This window comes from Stigmatopora nigra, chromosome 21, assembly GCF_051989575.1.
Source record: "Stigmatopora nigra isolate UIUO_SnigA chromosome 21, RoL_Snig_1.1, whole genome shotgun sequence".
NCBI classification, from domain to species: Eukaryota; Metazoa; Chordata; class Actinopteri; order Syngnathiformes; family Syngnathidae; genus Stigmatopora; species Stigmatopora nigra.
Window position 1 is genome coordinate 9,141,876 of NC_135528.1, and position 19,294 is coordinate 9,161,169.

Consider the following 19,294-nt stretch of genomic DNA (forward strand, 5'->3'; position numbering starts at 1 on the left):
ACACGGGCGGAAAGGGACACTGACGGTGATAGACGTCCAAGTTACATTTTATTTGGGGAAGCCGTGACTATTTTTTGCTGAAAAAATGATTTTACGTGTCTGACTATGAAATTGTGATTTGCCGATTCAGTAAAAATAATATGATTTTTGTCATTTTTAAAAAAAATTAAAATATCTTCCTAAATAAAGAACATATATTTGGTTGAAATGTGCTATTTTTGGATAGTTGTCAGTTTAGGAATGTTATGCCTATAAATATTCTTACTAAAATATGTATGCGTGACATGCACTTAAAGTAATACTCGTTTTGTTTGAGCTAATTCTCTCTGGCAGTGTGAATTAGCATTGCCATGGCAACCATAGACACACAATGGGATGGAGGGGATTATGTCAAACAATTGTTGACACACACTTTGGTGTTTTTGGATCACATGCAATGTCGTCAATTATGTATTTAGAATACGAAATGTATCATCAACTACATGCAAAGTTATGTTATTTTTTTTTAAAAAGGTGCTTTTTTTAGCTTCTTGAATTCAAACTAAACTGCGACATTTGTCTACACCGCGTCGTTGTTACATAAAAGCTAATTTAGTCACGCCGTTTAAAAAATAGACAAATTCCCAGACACATCGCGATGTCGACTGACGTCTACAGGTGGTCGCAGTGGCGCTTTTTTTTTTGTGTCAGGCCACAAAGGAATAGCCAATTCCCCAAAGAAGACAAATGTTGGCTTAGCCAGCGACGCGTGCTGAATACAAAGTAAGCCATGACACGTGTCACAGGTCAGCCAGCGTACGTACGCGTCACCTGCGGCTTGCCAAAAGACAATTTTTCTTTCTTTTGTGTAAATTGTTCTTCATTGGGGTCGCCGCTACCTACAAATGCGTTCTACCTTCACAGAGCTGGACGGACCACTACCTTGGCAACGCTTCTGTGCCATACGACAGCTATTCAGGCATAGTCTCATGGCCTATAGACAATTTAGACGACCCTGTATACGATTTTGTGATTTTAGGGAACCGGCGCACCCAGAAAAAAACCCACACAGACCCATACAAATGACACGGTCGGATGGATTGAACATGCTAACCGCTAAACCACGCTAATATGCTAGTAACACACCCAAATCCATCATATTTTGCACCTGTTTTTTAATGCTAGCGTATAATAAACATGGCTCCCAACCCTCCACAACCCACGTTTTTCCACCCTTAAAAGGCTAGTGACGTTTTTGTCTAACAATAGCGGCCGACTGAGATTAGCCCATGGCGGCGACTGGGGAATGAATCGGCGAAAAAGCTGCATTTTCATTAGAAACAACGTCACTATTAGCGTCATTTTGTTTAGACGAAATCTTCAAGACAAGCTAAATTCTCTCTGATCTATTTTCAACACGGACGGACGGCTTCATGTTGCACATTTCTTAAAATAGTCTAGCTTTTGACAAGCTGCTGCTAAATCCAGACCACTCCATGTTTAAAAAGTCGTCTCATTTTTAAGGAGGACACCGTGAAATAACGCTCAACATTTTTTGTGTGACGTCCCGTTGCAATGTTTGATGTTTATGCCGAGAAATATGTGCAAAAGTACGTGGCGAGTTTGCGGGATTTTACGGATACGAAAGATAGAAAGAGACCCGTCAAAACTTGTCGGAAATGAAATGTTCTTACTTTGATGGGCGTTTTCTTTCCGCAGGTGTCTCGTCACGAATCCCAGAGATCATGGCGGCCTCCGGGACGCACTCGCCGGGGGGGCCCAACGGCATCATCCGCAGCCAGTCCTTTGCCGGATTCAGTACGCTGCAGGAGAAACGTTTACGGTGAGGACGGACATTTGCAACTCATTGACAGCCATACATTACAAAACCATGTCATGGGGCCAAAGCCGAGCCAAAACAGGGTCCTGAAAGTCAATTTGCGATATGCTAAGATAAAACTACAAGGAGAAAAAATGTTATTTCTGAATGGAAAAATAAACTGTCTTGTTTTTTTTACACTAGGAGAGTATTTCTCAATAGCCTTCAATAGTACCATGTAAGTTACTGTTAGAATAACCCAATTTTCATGCTTATGTATGAATTGCTGCCTTGCCATCGTTCCCTTTTAGGTCACGGTCATCAAACCACCCCCCCCCCCCACCCTCATTTCCGATTTAGCTGACATTTCCTTAAGCGTCGACGAGCGACGCCTCGAGAACGAGTGTAAACGCCACGAAGGCACTCGCCGATCCGTCCGCGGCGCTCAGAATGTAGGCCAGCCTTTAGGGGGGGTCACGCACGCACGCTCGGCCTGTGAATCTCCGCGCAAACGCCATATTTCACATTCCGCACATCAATTATTCCTCGTGTTTTATATTACTAGGATATGGGAGCTGGAGGCGGAGTTACATAGTTGTAGACATTCATTTTTGGGAGGTTCAATAAAGTGCTAAAATTCCAAGCTATTCCAAATGGATTAAAAACTGCTGACGAAATAATGTGTTTGTGTTGCATTCAGGTGCAACTCGTTCATGGGCAACTCGGTGCCGCAGAAGAAAGCGGCGTCTAAAACCAAGAAACCCCATCTGTCCGGCCACAAGGGCGGCGCTGGCGCTGCCTCAAGAGAACCTCAACCTGGAAGACTGGAAGATGTTTACGTGTCTCTTAAACGAGGCTTGGAGTGAGTTAGCGGAAAATTATTTAAAACATATTTGGGTGCCATTGTCAAAATCGATTAAAATCTTATCTTTGATATAGGGAATATTTGGAGGTTCACCAGAGCGAGTTGGAGAAGCTAACGTTGCTCATGAAGGACATGAAGAGGAACTCGCGGCTGGTGAGTCAAAAAATCTCAAAAAGATGGTCGCCAGTAGTGACTCGATGGCAGCAGACCATAATAATAATACAGAGTGGAGTCATGGTGTTGTGTTTATGTGTTTGCAGGGCGTGCTCTATGATCTTGACAAGGTGAGTGAAGACAGGAAATAAAATCCTGGCGTCAAAAATCGCAATTTGAAGTGTACAAGTGCTAATTTTGTCAAATGATATGTATTTAACTGGGAGTTGAAATACTTGTTTGAAGTTTTCACAGCTAGTCCACGAGTAAGTCAGGCTTTCAGGCTTTATTTTGACTTTCTTTTGTATTTTTTTTTACAGCAAATCAAAGCCATCGAGAGGTACATGAGACGATTGGAATTTCACATGAGCAAGGTAACGAACAATTTTATTTTAATGTGTAATGGTTTTGATTTGTTAGTTTTGAACTAAATAAGGAATGACCTATCAATGATATCCTACTTTTTTTCTGATTATACATTTAATGTTAACGTTACGGAACTGGGTCGCCGATTCCTTTCGGTTGCCAGGTTTTCCTTTGTCCTCTTTTTTTTTTTTTGCTTTGGGCCGCGCGTTCATCATCTTCAAGGTCGCTCAACTTCCTTATTGTCACGCGCTCGATGTTGCCTCTCGGCCTATCAGACGTAACGGCGACTCGCTGGTGCCGTTCCGGGGGTTGCCATGGTTACCCGGCAGGCCGCCTTTTGAACGGGAGGCATCTAAGCGGGGGCGTGCGTTTTTAATTCGCCCGCCGGCCAACGGTAGGGAGAGAGAGAGAAAAGGAGAATTTGAAAAAGAGGCGGTTGGGGGAAACCAAGTGCGTGTGGTCACGAGGGGTTAAAACAAACACTGAGGCTCTTTGTGAAGACCGCCAATGAATCGTCCTCTGTTCTCGCCACGCGAAAAATAGAAACGGAACCACTCGTCGCATCACAAGGTCAACAAAAAAGTTGGCATAAAGACCAAAACAGGAGTAATATTTAAAAAAAAATAAAAAAAAACACTTGAAATGGTCCTATATATACATTGTAAAATGGCATTTTTTACTGGATTAACCCCTCATGGAACACTCATTGACTGCGCTAGTTGAATCAAATGCTAATGTCCAATTTTCCTTCCACCTGCCATGAGATATAACATCAACAGCCAATCAGCACCTTACTGCGCATTTTATGTTAATATCAGTAATGAGAGATTCAAGTGCAGCTGCTACACGGACAAACCCCCCCCCTCCCCCTCGAGAATAAATGCCAACGCGTGTTTGCTTTGACTGTAGTTTTTTTTTCGTCTCTCAACTGAAATGCCAGCCAGGTTGCGCTAATTCTCCTCACTTCATCTTAAGGGGACATATGCCCACATGAATATGCAAAAACATTTTCCATACCGTTATCCTCACAAGGGTTGTTGTAGAGGATGCTGGATCCAAAACTCTGGGCAGCAGGCGGGGAGAATCTTGAATGGGTTGCCAGGTAATTGTGGAAAATCCTACAATAAAAACAAATAAAAGATCAACATTATTGAGGAATTATAGAAAATGGATTAAAAATAAAGACATTTCATTGATGAAACAAATATGTCATTTTGTAGTGATTAACATTTTTCCAATGATTTCAATGTAGTCCCTTTTAATTCTTAGTTTAATAGCAATAGCTCTGTTTTTACGTGTTTTTCCACGTAGCAGCTGCGTACACACGCCGCACGCAGACTGTTAGCCCAGCTGACTCAAGTGTGACGGCGTCTGTGTATGTGTGTGTGTTAGGGGCGCACTTCACCAAGGCGGGGGGTTACATAAGCGCTGACTCATCGCTTTACCACCTCCGTGAAAGGCTTGCGTCATCGCTACTGTTCTCGTCCTCCATTTTTCAATTGAAAAATGTCTTATTTTACATTTCCGCACCACCCCAATACAAAATCGCCCGTATTTTTATTTTTGATGTAGGTGGACGAGCTGTACGAGGCTTTCTGCATCCAAAGTCGCCTTCGCGAGGGCGCCAGCCGCATGAAGCAGGCCTTCAGCTCCTCGCCCTCTACCAAGGCTACCAAGGAGAGCATCGCCGAGGTCAACCGGCGATACAAGGAGTACACAGAGGTGGTCTATATATTGGTTTGTAAATTCATTCTTTTAAAAATGAGTCCTATGGCTGAATTTGTTTTCTCCGCCCTACGTTCTGTCTCTAGAACATGAGCGCCCTTGAGAGCGACATGGAGAACCTACTTGGGGAATTTCACATCAAGATGAAAGGTGGGCATCGGCGAGTGTGTCAAAAGGCACTTTTTAACAAAACAAACGGCTGAGTGATAAGTAACCTACCGTATGCATGCATCTACATGTATGTGTATGTATGTAAAGCGAACCTCAAAATTCAACGTAATATTAAATAACATCAAATATCAATTTTTTCTTGAAGGACTAGCGGGTTTTGCTCGACTCTGCCCGGGAGACCAGTACGAGGCAAGTTCCAATACCTTTGGAAAAATCTGAAATATTGAGGCCTTCTTATAAGTAACATTTGGATTAACTATGGCGCAGATCTTCATGCGTTACGGTCGTCAACGATGGAAACTCAAGGGGAAGATCGAAGTCAACTCCAGACAGAGTTGGGACGGCGACCAGATGGTTTTCATGCCGCTCATTAGCGACCTCATTAATATTAAGGTCATTAGACGACTCCAGAGGAAGCGTTTTATTTTGGAGGGGGTTGTGTAACGTTAATATTGCATTATTGTGTGGTCGTAGGTGACGGAGCTAAAGGGCTTAGCCACGCACCTGCTGGTGGGAAGCGTGATCTGCGAGACGAAGGAACTATTCACCGCCATGCCTCAGGTGGTCGCCGTGGATATCAATGACCTGGGCACTATTAAACTCAACCTGGAGGTCACTTGGTAGTAAGTACTTTGTGGGCGTGACTATTGGTATTTGTGGGTGTGGCTATTTGTATTAGTGGGCGTGACTATGGGTATTTGTGTGGCAGCCCCTTCGACGTGGAGGACCTGACACTATCGTCTAGCAACGTTAGCAAAGCGGCGGCGCTACAACGTCGGGTGTCCATCTACAGCCAGGGCACCCCCGAGACGCCCACTTTCCAGGACTCTTCCTTCTTTGTGAGTAGCGGCCGGCACGGCGCCTACGCTAGCGTGTATGTGGCCCCCCAGCATGCACCCGCAAGCCCCCGACTAACCCTGCGCCCCTTAACTGCACGCGCACCCTAAGACGTGGCGGCGCCCGCCACAGCGTCCGTCCTTTCTGCACGCGCTCCGAGACGCCCTGCTGGAAAAGTTCAGGCGCGTGCGCTCCTTCGGCGACCTGTCCTCGCCGAGGCCCAAATCCAGCCTGGAGGTCTACGTGAGTGCACGTGTGGCCAATTTTGGCAAGGACCAAACCCCCCCCCCCCCACCCCCGTTTGGCATGCCTGCATGAGCTTTCTGTTTTTGGACAATTGCTGACATTTGCCTGTCTTTTTCTCATTCGAACTTTGGATGGTATTAAATGGCTGCCGTTGACGATGCCAGGCGTCCAATCCATTTTGACTGGGAGGATTGGGCGTGTGGCCTGGTCAATGGCAGACAAACGCGAGGGAGTCCTCGCACTGTAAGAGTCAAATACGATGAAATAAATCATGATAAAGAACTTTTCAGTGTTTTGGCATGTCCATTTCTTCTTAAATTTGGCATTTGAACTCATTTTAATCTATCCTATAAATTGACTTTAATTAGATTTTTTCTTTGTCAAAAATATATTTTCTAAATGCACAATAACAATTCACATAAAAAATGTACACAATTAAATATTGCAGCCTACCTGACTTCATCAGAATTACTTTTTTTTTTTAAATCATGACCCAAAATAGACACTCAATTAAACATGCATTTAAAACAAATCTTTTGTTCCTGATATTCCATAAAATAGTTTGTTTTTTGGTGTCAACTTTGAACTCCGATTAACTGTCAATGGCAGTGAAACATGATGACTCAAAAAGCCTCTGAAATGTCAGTAACGTGGTAAAAAAAAAAAAAAAAAATGACATTGTCTCTTTCACCCGTCAGTCGACGTTACCGGACGACGTTTTTGAAAACGGCAGCGCGTCGGAATGCAAGCGTCTGTCCTACGCCTTCTCCGACGCGTCGAGTCCGAGCCCGGCGCTCAGCACGCACTCGCCGGCGCCCTCCAACCCAGAGATCACCGTCACGCCGCCCGACACGGAGGCGTCGGCCTCGCCCTGCCGGATACGGGAGGGTTCTATTGCCGAGGAAGAAGAAGAGGAGGAAGAGGAAGAAGAAGAGGGTGGCGCCGGCGAGACGGAAAGCGGGACGAGCGGGAGCCTGGAGGACTCAGAGTGGGAACGGACTGAATCCCAACGCAGCAGCGGGCGGGGCGCCACAGTAGCGCCCGAGGACGTCTTTCTGGACCACGTGGACCAGCTCAAGCCGGTCCAGTTGGAACAAGGTGAGCCCAAAATCTCACTTTTATGTTATTTAATGGATATTTAAGCTTTCATAAATTTAAAGAATATATTTTTTAGTAAAGTCCAAATAATATTAAATGTCCACCCAGACGACGAGGACGACGGCAGCAACCTGACACGACAGCTAGTCAAACGGCTGACGTTATCGGAGACGGACGACGAGGGCGCCGCGCTACCCGGAGAGGGACGGGGGATCTTTTTGGAGGGCGGCGGCCTAGAGGACGCCATCCACGGGCTCCTCTTGACCCTCGAGGCGCTCACGCACCGATGTGGAGAACTACAGGATTTGGAACAAGAAGTCATGCGATTGGAGGATCTGTTGAAGGTCCGGCCCACAATTGATTGCTCTCCCTGTTCTATTTTTAATCATTACGATGATTTTTTTTTTTGACGTCTACGTTGACAGTGCCGCCTGCCCGGCAACAGGAGTCGCTCATCGAGCTTGAGTTTGACGGTGGAAAGCGCGCTGGAGAGTTTCGACTTTCTCAACACGTCAGATTTCGACGACGACGACACCGGGGACGACGGCGCGGTGGCCGGCGTGGTGGTCCTGGCCGCGCCACCGCCGTTTGATAACGACTGTGGGTGAGTTGGAAATTTGCCGCCTATACTTTTCATTATTTCCTTGACTCAAATCACTTTTTAAACATTGAATACATGGAAATAATATTTTAAATTTAGATATATATCATGGAAAATTCTGAATTTAACAAAAAATCTATTTTATCAACAGTGTACTTCTATATTCCTTCAATGTTTGATGTATACAGTAATCCCTCGAATACCGCGGATAGTGTTAAGTAGACATGGACGCGATAAACAAACATTATAACTACCACAATACATGTTTTCGAACTTATACAAATATACAAGTACCTAAACACAATTACTATATTTGTTAAATGTAAATGTAGCATCAAAGGGTCTTTATTTTCTTCTTAAGAAATATTTTTAAATGGAAAACATTTTTTCATATGAAACATTTAGTTTTAGGGAAAGAAAAACTAAAGTAATTTAAAATCATTTAAGGTTTAACTGGTTATTTTAGTAAGTAGCTGCCTTTGACTTTATCGTGCGCGCAAACCATTTTTGTTTTGTTTTGTCGCCCCCTAGCAGTCAGCACCCGGAAGCGCGAGGCCACCTAAGCGAAGCCCTGACAGAGGACACCGGGGTGGGCAACAGCGTGGCGGGCAGCCCCTTGCCTCTCACCACTGGCAACGATAACCTAGACGCTGCCCTGGTGGTGCACCTGCGCTACTGCAGCCGCCTCATCCAGGCACGAAAGCCTCCTAAAAACGCAAAACGCTATCTTTTGCCGATGACCCGTTTTAACAATTTCTGCCTTTTGCGAAGGTTTTAAGCGGCGGCGTGAGCGCGTGTCGGCGGCGCGGCGTCCTTTTCAAAATGGCGGAGCAGACACGACTACTTGAGGAAATAGCCGAGGTTATCGCGGACCACCCCGGGACGCCCACGTCGCCCGCCGAAGGTGGGTACGCGTCACCCGGGTTAACTTTGATGCTTGGGTTTACGTTTAAGGAATATACATGAAAAAGTATCAGAAAATACATACAAAGTACATCAAAAATGATCTTAAGAAATACTCAAATACAGCTAAAAATGAGAAAATCCTGAAATATTAATACTAAGAACCAAAACTAAATACTAGAGAAATACTTTGCCACTTGGCGGCAATTGGGGCATATTTTTAAAGATTTAAATACTATTTTGTAGTTGTATTTTCATTCTCATTAGAAATGTCAATTTGACTATATTTTTAATGTGCTTATGTATTGTCCCCATGCTTTTTGATCTATATTTTTGAAATAGCGCGCAAGCTAATCACCAGTCGGTATTTTTGCAGTGGTAGCGGGTTTGGGGGGGAATGGCGACGCGATGGCGTGGTGGGCCGAGTGCAGCGGTTCGGACGGATTCTTCCACACCACGCTGGACCGGCTGTTGGGTCACATGACTCAGCGATACCAAAAAACGCTGACGCAGAAATACCCGCAGAGTTGCCGCTCAGGTTGGTTCTTGTCATACAGTCACTTTGCCATTTAATAGTGTGAAACTACTCTTGTTTTAGAACTACTTTAGACTAGAATTTAGCGCTAGAAAATAGCAATTTTCTATGTTTTTTTGATCGCCTTGTCACTCTTGCAGTGATTTCTTTGGTGGCGTGCGAAATGGCAGACCGAAACGACCTCCCCGAGTGGAACGTCTTACGACAGGACGTCGTCACGGTCTTTCAATTCCACGTCTACGTTCTGCGACATCAGGTCGGCGACATGGAGACGCACTTGCTACGTTTGGCCTCCGAAGGTGACTATATTTCCCGTCGCACGAGTATGAATTTTAGGAAATATGATCTGACTTTTTGAGGGTTTTTTTCCACTCAGAGTCATTCGCCGAGCGATTACGCAGCGGCGACGCACGCCAACGATTGTCGGCGTTGGAGGAAGTGCCGTGGGACCACCTGTGGCCCCACGGCGCTACCTTGAGGACGCTAGCCTCGCTGCTCACCGCCGACGACCCCGCCGTCAAGTCGGCGGCGGCAGAATACCTGGCCGCGGCGCCGTGCGGCCATTTTCGGAACAAGGTGCGTGGTTAGTCATTCTCCCGGGCGACGACGTAAAATGACGTTTGGTTAATATTTGCAGGCGGTGGAATGTTACACGCAAGCGCTTTCGGAGGCGGGTGTTCATAGCCAGCGAGCGGCGTGCGCGGCGCTAAGCTGCCTGAGGGTGGGTGACCGATGGCGGGAAGGTTTTTTTTGCGGCGATCGGGTTGCTAATTTTATGACCCCCCAGGCGGTGGAGAGCATCCGAGCCGTGGTGGCGCTGTGCGACTCGGCCGAAGAGGAGCTTCGCCACGTCGCCATAGAAACGCTGCTCACATTTGGTGAGTTCCATTTGACTGATTGGCCAGCTTTATACATACTTAAAGTAGTTCAATCTTGTAAATGTTATATATTTAGGATTTGGATTTGTTTTTACTTTCAAAACGTTTTACTTTTTAGATATTTAAAGTATTATTCAAGAACGTAATACTTTACTTATGTCTTATTTAATGTATTTACTGGAGTTAAATTCGATTTTTATTCATTTTTAAGTATAGTTTTTGGATTTATATAATTTTTAACTTTAAAATATACTTTTTTTTTAAAATGGGTTTTAAATGTTTTCGCTGAAGCACAAATTATTGAAATAATATGTAACTTTTGAGAAATACAACACAGAACAGTACATTAATAGCATTTTCTTAAATATATCTATGTATTCAATTAGAACTTTCAAAATTTTACACTATACAATTTATTAAACGAGTCTGTATTTTATACATGACATAAACCTATTTTTCATTTATTTCAATGAAGTTATTTTTAAAGATTTTACAAACAATTGTATAATACAATGACTCTCGTCAAATTATTATTGATTAATTGTAACTTTAAAAAAGTTTCCATTCTTAATTTTTGGTAAAAACATGAATGACATTCCTCAAAAAAGCACCTTCAAACTGTACTATCAATTCCATATATTTACTATTCATTTCTCTATTGTCATTATGACTGTTTTTTTTGCAGGCGAAGAGGGTCGTTTGGCCTACGAACAACTGGACACGCTTCCGCCAGAAATAATTCCTTTGAGTGGACGTCGGGGGAACGCCGTCACTACCGCCTTTTAAGACGCCAACGTGCCACCACCGTGAACAAAAACATTAAACGGCATAAGAAAAATAGAAGAAAACCCCCGAATGGCTGCACACACGGCGCATTTGTTTTGGGTTGAACTGGAGCACAAATACGTATTTCACTGGACTTTAAACGGGAGCACACTGCACTCATTTGTTCCTCACTTTGTTACTGTGAAATCTTAACAATTCTCATTCTTTTTTAAACACTTTTGCACTTGTAAATACGCGGTCAGTACATATATTTTAGGGGGGGGGCGTTCAGAAAGTGGTACTTGTGCAGTTTTTCCAAGTGCAATTGGGAATGGAAAAGGGTTTTTTTTTATTTATTCTTTGCGATAAGAATCTCTCCTGCTGTACAAAAAAAGCAGATAACTTTATGTATATAGTTGTATATTTATGTTTCCCCCCCCTGCTCAATCAAGTCATTTAATTACTTTTTATATGTTATTAAAACTATGGCCTGCGTTGTTTAAGTCAGTGTTTCCTAACCATTTTTGAGCTGACTTTTTGCATTGAAAAATAAGGCGGAAATCTTATTTATAACGATGGCACCTATAAAAAGTCATTCATATTTAAGTTTTATCAACAGGAATAATATAAAGCCCAAAAAGACGTTTTTGGCAGCCATTGAGTTGATTTGGGTAGAATATTTAAGATGTCGTTATAAAGATTTATATTCCCTAAAAAAAAAAAGTACTTTGCAGAAATGTATTTTAACCAAAGCATGAGATTTGTTTTTAATAAGAATGTATTTTCAATGTAAAATTTTTGTCCACAATAGTAATGTTTTAAAAGCACAAAACAAAGTCCTGCTACAAAAGCCATATGGTAACTATAAACAAGTGGTTATATTTTTTAAATAATGTATTTTGTATGATATTATTTGGGAATGCAGACTTTAAATATCATTTCTCCCTTGTGAAACTTAAGCATTACAGTATTTTGTTGCTTCTACTTTGTCTTTTAACAATTCAGTGTTAATCATTAACTTTAAATTGTGGGTGACTGTAGACTGCGCCATTTGCTCATATGTTGCAATAAAGTTTATTTTTGCATAATTGTACTTAGTCTAAGTAGAGATCTTACTTTGTTTAGATCCAAAACTACAATTTATTTTGTAAATGTACTATTAATTCGGCATTAAGTTTCGATATAAGAACGGCGACCAATCCATTTGAACAATCTTACAGCAAATAGTCATGTCCAAATGTATTGGAACACAATATTAAAAGCACATTTATGAATAATAATTCTATGAATTACTACGCAATTACATCCCTCAAAATGACCTACCATTTTTCCTTCTACAAATGTAGTTTTATAGACAAAAAATTAATTATAGATTGTCCACTTGGTGATTTGTGAGAAATCAAGGTTGTCTCATGAACTACATTTTTGACATGGTATAAACATTCACCATTTTTTCTTGATATATAAATAAGATAAAAAGGACCTTCACATGTAGACGCAATGTTTTGAAACTTTTATTCGAAAAAGAATTCAATTGCATGGGGGAAAAATAGGTAAAACAAGACATTCTACAAGTCTTAACAGGGGAACAATAAAAATCTTGAAGTTATTTCTTAGTCATTTGACTTCTCCAATTTCTGCTCTACTTCACTTTCATCTTGAGTTTCATCTTTCTCACTGTCATTTTGTCTTTCATCTTTCTCACTATCATTTTGATTTCCATCTTCTTCATGGAGTGTGAGGGCCTTCAGTTCCTCCAGGTTTTCCGGTCCCTTTCCAGTCAGCCTCTGGAGGAAAAACAGCGAGTTCTTAAAGGTTGCCAAAGAAATGTGGAGCTTATAGTAGCGAGAGCACTTGGTCCATACCTCAATCAGGTCAGCCATGTACTCCACGTGGTCAGCCAGCTCACACAGTTCTTCATTTTGACTTTTCAGACGAGAAATCCGCTCTTCTTTGGCTTCGAGGTCTTTGTACAGCTAGTTTTGTTTATTAAGACGAGATTATTACGAAGTAGAAGTGGACGCAAGTTTGTTTTTCCCCATCGTAAGCTTTTTGTATTGACGTTTTTATACGAAAATTAGTTTGAAAAGACGGGTGAATGTTAAGACCATGTCAAAAATGTAGTTCATGAGACAACCTTGATTTGAATTAAAAAAACGCAAACCTTGTCAAGTACACAAAACCAAATTGACTAAATCCATTTCAGTTTGGAAGGCTGGCATTGAGTGATCATGTTTCACTGGTAATGACTTCAGTTGGACTAATCCACTATAGTTTTAACCTAAATTAGAGTTTTTAAAAAAAAATTGACCAAAACCCAAATTTTAAATTTTGTACCATTGACTACCATGAAAAAAAAAATATATTAACCGACCTTTTCGTTCTCCTGTAGAACGTCGAACAAAGCCTTGCGTCGCTCTTCTGCAATTGCTTTCCAGTATGCAGGAGGAGGAGTTTCTACAAAAAGGTTTCAGTTAAATTTTGAAAGAAATTACACAACAACCATAACAACAACAAAAAAAAATCCTTACCTTTGACCATAAGCTCATATGCTTCATTAGCAGCATCTTCCAAACTGTTAATTTCTTCAGTTTGTGTCGACTTCACTTCCATCTTTACTTTTTTCAAGCCTCGGTTTCCCTCAGCAATCCATTGTTTACGCTTTGGGATGGTGCCCTTTCCTGCCTGTTTGTGGAAAAGCACCCAAAACTTAGCTTGAGTTGTAAAAATAATAATAATAAAGGATTTTCTGACAAAATTCTCACCTGAGAAGGCTTTCCGAAATCTCTGTTGACTGCCGAAGGCTGTAGGACCTTCAGCGCTGGTCTGGATGAACTCATGTTGCTTTTTGTTTCCGAGAAACTCTGAGGAAGAAATGATAAGTTTAAATTGGACATCTATCATTATCAATGGGAGTGAAAACAAATGTTATTTTCAGATAGGGTTCCCAGTTCAAATGATTTGATGCAAACGGATTTCAATTCACAGCAAAAGGATGACTGGACGTCTGGCATTTTTGCACAAAAATGTATTTGTAGCACCAGTATTTTGGTACATTTCCTGTAACTGAAAATGGCCGATGATATAGCGCAAGATAATTAAAATAAATGTCCCAACGTGACTGCGGTGCAATTGACTAAGCACGGAATCCCGTTAATTAAAACAGCTATTTTAAAAGTGCCATTCATCACTCTTTAACGAATCACTAAATAATGCTACTACGGCGTTAAAGTACGTGAAGTGAGACATGTGCAGTCTAGTAAACGTGTTTTTTTACTCACCTTAACGCTCACTTTGGAGTTTTCATTAGACCTGGCTTGGTTTTGCCTCACTCTGGGACCAAAACTCATTGTGAATTCCACGAGTCTGGTGTTAAAAACATAAAAGCAGTTTAGAACGCAGCGGAAAAAAACGGAAAATGTCGGCAGCTACAGCTAACACGATAGCCAAACAAATGCTACACAAAGTTAGACCAACTTATTCGTCACAAACAGCAGGAGCGAAGTGAAAACATGATATAGATGATATATTGATGATATATTTCGTCGACAACTTACTTTTATCAAACAAAGACTTCGACAAAAGAAAAACGGCTGATCTCCTGTAGTCTTCGCGCCACTTGATTAAATGCAGCCGTCTACAATCACGTGACACAGTCTGTTCGAGAAACCGCGCCTCCCATTATACGTCACATTACGTCGCCTACGTGACGCAGCAAACATGCGTCACGTGTCTTTCGGGCTGCCATTTTGAAGAAGCTTTCCATCGGAGGGCTTCTTGCAGCTTGTTGTTTTTCGAAGCTGTCATCATCCGACCTCCCCGGAAAACGATCCAAAACCAAGTACCGAGTGTGTAAACCGAACAAAACCGCCGGACGCGAAATAATGGGCCCGCCGCCGGGAGACAGACTGCGCCGCACGTCGACTGAAAGAACGGGGGACTCTAGCTGGACCGTCGATTTATCTTGACATGGCATGCGACAGCAGTTAGGGCGAAGACGAACGGAAACACCGACCGACGGACGGAGGAAAAGATTCCCAACCGCTAAACTTACCAGCTTTAAAAAGACGCGAGACGGAGCGAGGGTTTGCGTTACTTTACCGACTCAAACGAATAAGCCTTGCCGAGTTGTTGACACGTACCTAACCTGACTTAGGAAACAAAATGTCCAACTCACACGCTAGCTGTCCGTTAGCATTTTAGCATCGCGCAACACGGGCGAAGACATGTAAGGAAAGATGATCGAATCGTAACCGGAACGATTAACACTTTAAAAAAACGAAAGATAAGTCACTCCAGCTTTCAAGGAGATAAAATGTAGCTTTGATCGCTGTCTAGTCATCGCTTAGCCCACTAGCTCTAGTGCTAAAAGTCCACCATGAGCACCACTACTACCAGCAGGAGCAAGTAGGCCGCGAGCCAAAAAGCGGCGAGGAAAATGTCAAACAGCCTTCGTCGTCTTCTTCCATGTGTGCCAACGTCTCCCCGCCATGCTCGTCCGTATTCCCGGTCCAACAAACTCAACCATGGATGAGGGATTGTGAAACTACCCCCGAATTTTAGCCTGCTACTCCTCCATTTCACCTAGCGCCGTTATGGGTCTCTACAGTAGGAAGTAATACTACTAACAACAGTCAGCCACAGTTTGCTCTTGTTTTTATTTTACAAATCCGCGTAAAAATCGGCTGACGGGCAGGACCGGCGTCTTAAAACGATGGATTTTTGAACAATTTAACCTAGAGATGTAGTTTTACTCTTAAATCCACCTGCCCGCCGCCTTGCAAAGAGTATGTCAAAATGACTTGATATCTTGTTTGGTTAGAAGACCTGTTTCAGTTTGTAGCTTTAGAGTGGCCAGTTGACAGACTCGGTTAGCGCCCCATCGTCTATAAGCGCCTCCGGGAAAAAAAAAAATTTTAGTAGCGAGCGAGTCATCAAGGAAAGTCGACCATGGGCGATCCGACCACGCGACGAAACCAAACCAGAAATCGTCTCCGCGCTCAGCTGCGGAAGAAACGGGAATCGTTGGCCGATCAGTTCGATTTCAAGATTTACGTCGCCTTTGTTTTCAAGGACAAGGTGGGTGACCTCCTCCCGTCGTCCGAGTGTTCCAGTTCTTCTCGGCAGATGATTCATTTATCCGACCCTTGTTTCGACAGAAAAAGAAATCGGCGCTCTTTGAGGTTGCCGAAGTGGTGCCGGTGATGACCAACAACTACGAGGAGGACATCCTGCGAGGCGTAAGGGATTCTCGCTACTCCCTGGAGAGTTCCATAGAGCTGCTCCACAAAGATGTGGTGCAGCTCCACGCACCCCGATACCAGTCCATGCGAAGGGTACCCACGCCATAAGTAGTATGTGCGCTTAATGATTGCAATCGGTGCGTCAATATTTTGTCGTCTCCGTGGCAGGACGTGATAGGCTGCACCCAGGAGATGGACTTCATCCTTTGGCCGCGAAATGACATCGAAAAGATGGTGTGTCTGCTCTTCTCCAGGTGGAAGGGAGCCGACGACGAGCCGTTCCGGCCAATTCAGGTCAGGAGTGGAGCACTTGCATGTTACGCCCACAATGGCTACTGACAATTTAGGCTTGAGTGTCCAAATCTGAAAAGTTGACTGTTGTTTCAGGCCAAGTTTGAGTTCCAGCACGGCGACTACGAGAAGCAGTGTCTGCACGCGCTCACTCGCAAGGACAAAGCTGGAACCATTATGAACAACCCCGCGCAGTCTGTGTTCCTCTTCATGGATCGACACCACCTACAGGTTCGTGTCCCTTTCCATCAAAGGACTCTTCCCCCTTAGGTCACTCTTTCTTGGACATATTGTAACTAAAGTGAACTTCCCTGATCTTGGTTGGCATCTATTCTTCCTCCCTTTTGATTAGCTTCTCTTTGCATGTGTTGGCAGACTCTGAAAAGCAAGGCGACGGTGCTGAAGCTTTGCAGCCTGTGCTTGCACCTCCCCCAGGACCAGCTGACCTGCTGGGGCGTGGGCGACGTCGAGGATCACCTCAGACCTTACATGCCCGACTAGGCTTCTTCCCAAAGGAGGGGCGGGCGGCATCCTCAACTCTCCCAGCCTCGCCCCTTCCTACATCCATCCCCCGTTCCCTATCAGAAGCCATTTTGATGTTGTCATTCTTCCCCTCTTCTTCTTCTTCTCTCCCAACCAACCCCCTTCCTTCCCGCTCAGTCATCCTTTTTTGTTTTGCGTCCACCTGCACGAACATTGATTTGGAGGGATCGGTTGCTGCGGCTGCACGGCGGCGGCGGCAGGCAGGAACTCTTCTGTTATTTGGGAAGAAAAAGAGAGATAAAACATGGACATGTTGTTTAATCCTTGTCACGGAAGAAGGAGTGTTGTTGAGTTTTTTGTTGATTTGTCAGTTCTGGGGGAAACTTTCTTTGGGGTGTGAAACAATTGTAATAACACCAGGAACCATACAACCGTCAATGGTGTGTTGGTTAGCGCTTCTTTGCTGGACTCCAGAGTTAACTTGATTTTTGTGTTGTGCTTGAATCACTACTGATGTTTTAATTTGGGATGTGGGCTGGTTCATGACAATAACAATGCACCTAACAAATGCAAACTAACATTTTGATTGGATGAAATTGCTTGTCAGTTGTTTTTTGTTTTTTTTTTTCTTTCATGTTCATGGCTCAAAAAGTGTCCAATTGAAGGAATGACGGTTTCATTTTGTTTTGCTCATTTTTCTGCTGATCAATACTGCTGAGCATATATCAATACAAATTCTCAACGCAACATGTCTCCAATTTGTTTTATTACGTGAATTGTGCAAATGTTGGAGCTATAAAAACAAGATGGAGGAAGATTAAGATAAAAATTTGTTAGAATTTATTTTAAAATTGAAATAGGCTATCAGAGTTGAATACAATACGATTCAAAGTACAGGTTAAATTTCATGAATGTAGAAATTAAAATGTAGTGTTGCAAAAGTAAACATAACTACATGAAGTAACATTTGAATACATTTACTGTTATTAGGTTCAATATGTTCTGTCACTTCTCTTTTTTTTTTTATAGATCAATTGCACCAAATTTTAAACTGCATAGCCTAACAATTCCAACTTTTAAACTTATAAGCAACCTTTGACAGCAATAGACGTCCAATCCTTTTGAAGTGGGCGGTTTGGCAATAAATTAAATGCTCATTTGTGGCTCAGCCCTTCCACTTCAATTGGATTGGATGCCTACTATTGACAAAGCCTTTTCAATCCACAGACGAGGACTGAAAAAAACTTGACATCTTTCATTATCAGTAGTGTTGAAAAAGTGAATATAAGGCAATGAATGGTAAAGATTTGATCATACATAACCTCAACATAACCTTGTGTTTGGTGTTTAGCTGTTGCCAACGTGTTTGGTGTGTCGTCCCTGCGCAATCATCTTCCCCGAAGCCTTATTGGTCAAGTCCACTGTGGAAAAAGCTAGCGTGCGTCCTTGTTTCAGCACTTGCGCCGTGATCAGAACATCCTCGCCCATCTTGGCTGCGTTCATGTAGCTGTAGAAATGAAAACCAGAAAGACAATTGTAAGTGGGTGGAAAAAAGTACACATTTAACCATACTACATTAAGGTTAGAATAATCCATCCAATCCATTTTGACTAGGGTCACTAGTCACTCTCAGCCTTCCCAGTCAAAACAAATTGGGGTTCTATCGCTGCCCAAGGAAGTGAATGAGCTAACAAAAGGCTTTTAAAAGTCTAATAAATAAAGACAAAAACTGTACGTTATATTCATGTCAACGCTGACTCCTGGCGCTCCCCTCTCGGTGTTCATGAGGGCCATGGTGGAGATAACGTCGACCAGGGTAGCTGTGAGGCCGCCGTGAAGTGTCCCGTAGCCATTGGTGTGCTCTTTTTCCACCTTCATTTCGCATACCACCTTCCCCGGTGCTGCAGACACGACCTCCACCTTGGAAAAGTAAAACAGAGACTATCATTTTGGAATTAACAAGCAAACGCGTGCTCGAATGTTCTTTCAATGCTCGCCATACCTTGCCCATGACTCTGTCAAAGCCCGGCGTGTCTTTCATAATTCGCATCATTTGTTTTATCGCATTTAGAGACTGTGAAGACATGATAACAACGAGGAGCAAATGCCAGCAATGTCAACCGGAACAGGAAATCGTTTTCTGCAGAAGATATTTCCGGGGGTGGGAGAAATACGGAGACTGTCATCATTCCAAATGTGACTGCTGCTGTAAAAATATAAAACATTAAAAATATTATTTTTTAATTCTATTTTACGTGTCTGATCCTCCAAATATTCTCTTTTTTATCTGTATCTTCTTTGGAACACCCGGATGTTATTTCGATACGTAATGCTGC

The 19,294-nt window shown here is 43.0% G+C and overlaps 4 protein-coding genes and 1 long non-coding RNA gene across 10 annotated transcripts in view; 2 read left to right on the forward strand and 3 right to left on the reverse strand.

Moving 5' to 3' along the window:
- Window positions 1–4,345, reverse strand: part of LOC144214631 (uncharacterized) — a 25,424-nt gene extending 21,079 nt beyond the window's left edge. For both annotated transcript variants that reach the window (XR_013330261.1, XR_013330260.1), the window contains exons 1-2: window positions 4,200–4,345; window positions 1,674–1,802 (exon numbers count right to left, since the gene is read on the reverse strand). This is a non-coding gene — a long non-coding RNA (uncharacterized LOC144214631). The remainder of the gene's footprint in view (window positions 1–1,673; window positions 1,803–4,199) is intronic.
- Window positions 1–12,034, forward strand: part of ripor2 (RHO family interacting cell polarization regulator 2) — a 19,736-nt gene extending 7,702 nt beyond the window's left edge. For 4 of the 5 annotated variants that reach the window (XM_077743161.1, XM_077743163.1, XM_077743164.1 and 1 more), the window contains exons 2-23: window positions 1,699–1,822; window positions 2,499–2,660; window positions 2,738–2,816; window positions 2,924–2,947; window positions 3,137–3,190; window positions 4,755–4,904; window positions 4,994–5,057; window positions 5,224–5,267; window positions 5,346–5,471; window positions 5,553–5,701; window positions 5,788–5,917; window positions 6,860–7,259; window positions 7,368–7,603; window positions 7,685–7,863; window positions 8,392–8,554; window positions 8,632–8,764; window positions 9,140–9,301; window positions 9,439–9,597; window positions 9,675–9,874; window positions 9,936–10,019; window positions 10,086–10,176; window positions 10,862–12,034. In XM_077743161.1, the coding sequence (XP_077599287.1) occupies window positions 1,699–1,822; window positions 2,499–2,660; window positions 2,738–2,816; window positions 2,924–2,947; window positions 3,137–3,190; window positions 4,755–4,904; window positions 4,994–5,057; window positions 5,224–5,267; window positions 5,346–5,471; window positions 5,553–5,701; window positions 5,788–5,917; window positions 6,860–7,259; window positions 7,368–7,603; window positions 7,685–7,863; window positions 8,392–8,554; window positions 8,632–8,764; window positions 9,140–9,301; window positions 9,439–9,597; window positions 9,675–9,874; window positions 9,936–10,019; window positions 10,086–10,176; window positions 10,862–10,962 (3,014 nt within the window). In that variant the 3' untranslated portion in view covers window positions 10,963–12,034. The remainder of the gene's footprint in view (window positions 1–1,698; window positions 1,823–2,498; window positions 2,661–2,737; window positions 2,817–2,923; window positions 2,948–3,136; window positions 3,191–4,754; window positions 4,905–4,993; window positions 5,058–5,223; window positions 5,268–5,345; window positions 5,472–5,552; window positions 5,702–5,787; window positions 5,918–6,859; window positions 7,260–7,367; window positions 7,604–7,684; window positions 7,864–8,391; window positions 8,555–8,631; window positions 8,765–9,139; window positions 9,302–9,438; window positions 9,598–9,674; window positions 9,875–9,935; window positions 10,020–10,085; window positions 10,177–10,861) is intronic. The other variant, XM_077743162.1, reaches the window with a different exon arrangement.
- A 405-nt stretch (window positions 12,035–12,439) lies between these two features.
- Window positions 12,440–14,662, reverse strand: gmnn (geminin DNA replication inhibitor). The gene is made up of 7 exons (XM_077743180.1): window positions 14,499–14,662; window positions 14,223–14,307; window positions 13,707–13,805; window positions 13,473–13,626; window positions 13,316–13,398; window positions 12,807–12,917; window positions 12,440–12,728 (listed from the first exon to the last, which is right to left on the reverse strand). Exons 2-7 carry the CDS (start codon window positions 14,289–14,291, stop codon window positions 12,555–12,557), a joined length of 690 nt encoding a protein of 229 aa, XP_077599306.1. The 5' UTR covers window positions 14,292–14,307; window positions 14,499–14,662; the 3' UTR covers window positions 12,440–12,554.
- On the forward strand, window positions 14,655–17,705 carry c21h6orf62 (chromosome 21 C6orf62 homolog). The gene is made up of 5 exons (XM_077743179.1): window positions 14,655–16,020; window positions 16,101–16,277; window positions 16,353–16,478; window positions 16,572–16,706; window positions 16,851–17,705. Exons 1-5 carry the CDS (start codon window positions 15,892–15,894, stop codon window positions 16,974–16,976), a joined length of 693 nt encoding a protein of 230 aa, XP_077599305.1. The 5' UTR covers window positions 14,655–15,891; the 3' UTR covers window positions 16,977–17,705.
- acot13 (acyl-CoA thioesterase 13) lies at window positions 15,820–19,247 on the reverse strand. Its single transcript, XM_077743184.1, has 3 exons — window positions 18,961–19,247; window positions 18,694–18,878; window positions 15,820–18,465 (listed from the first exon to the last, which is right to left on the reverse strand). Exons 1-3 carry the CDS (start codon window positions 19,042–19,044, stop codon window positions 18,306–18,308), a joined length of 429 nt encoding a protein of 142 aa, XP_077599310.1. The 5' UTR covers window positions 19,045–19,247; the 3' UTR covers window positions 15,820–18,305.
- Between the last annotated feature and the right edge of the window lie 47 nt (window positions 19,248–19,294).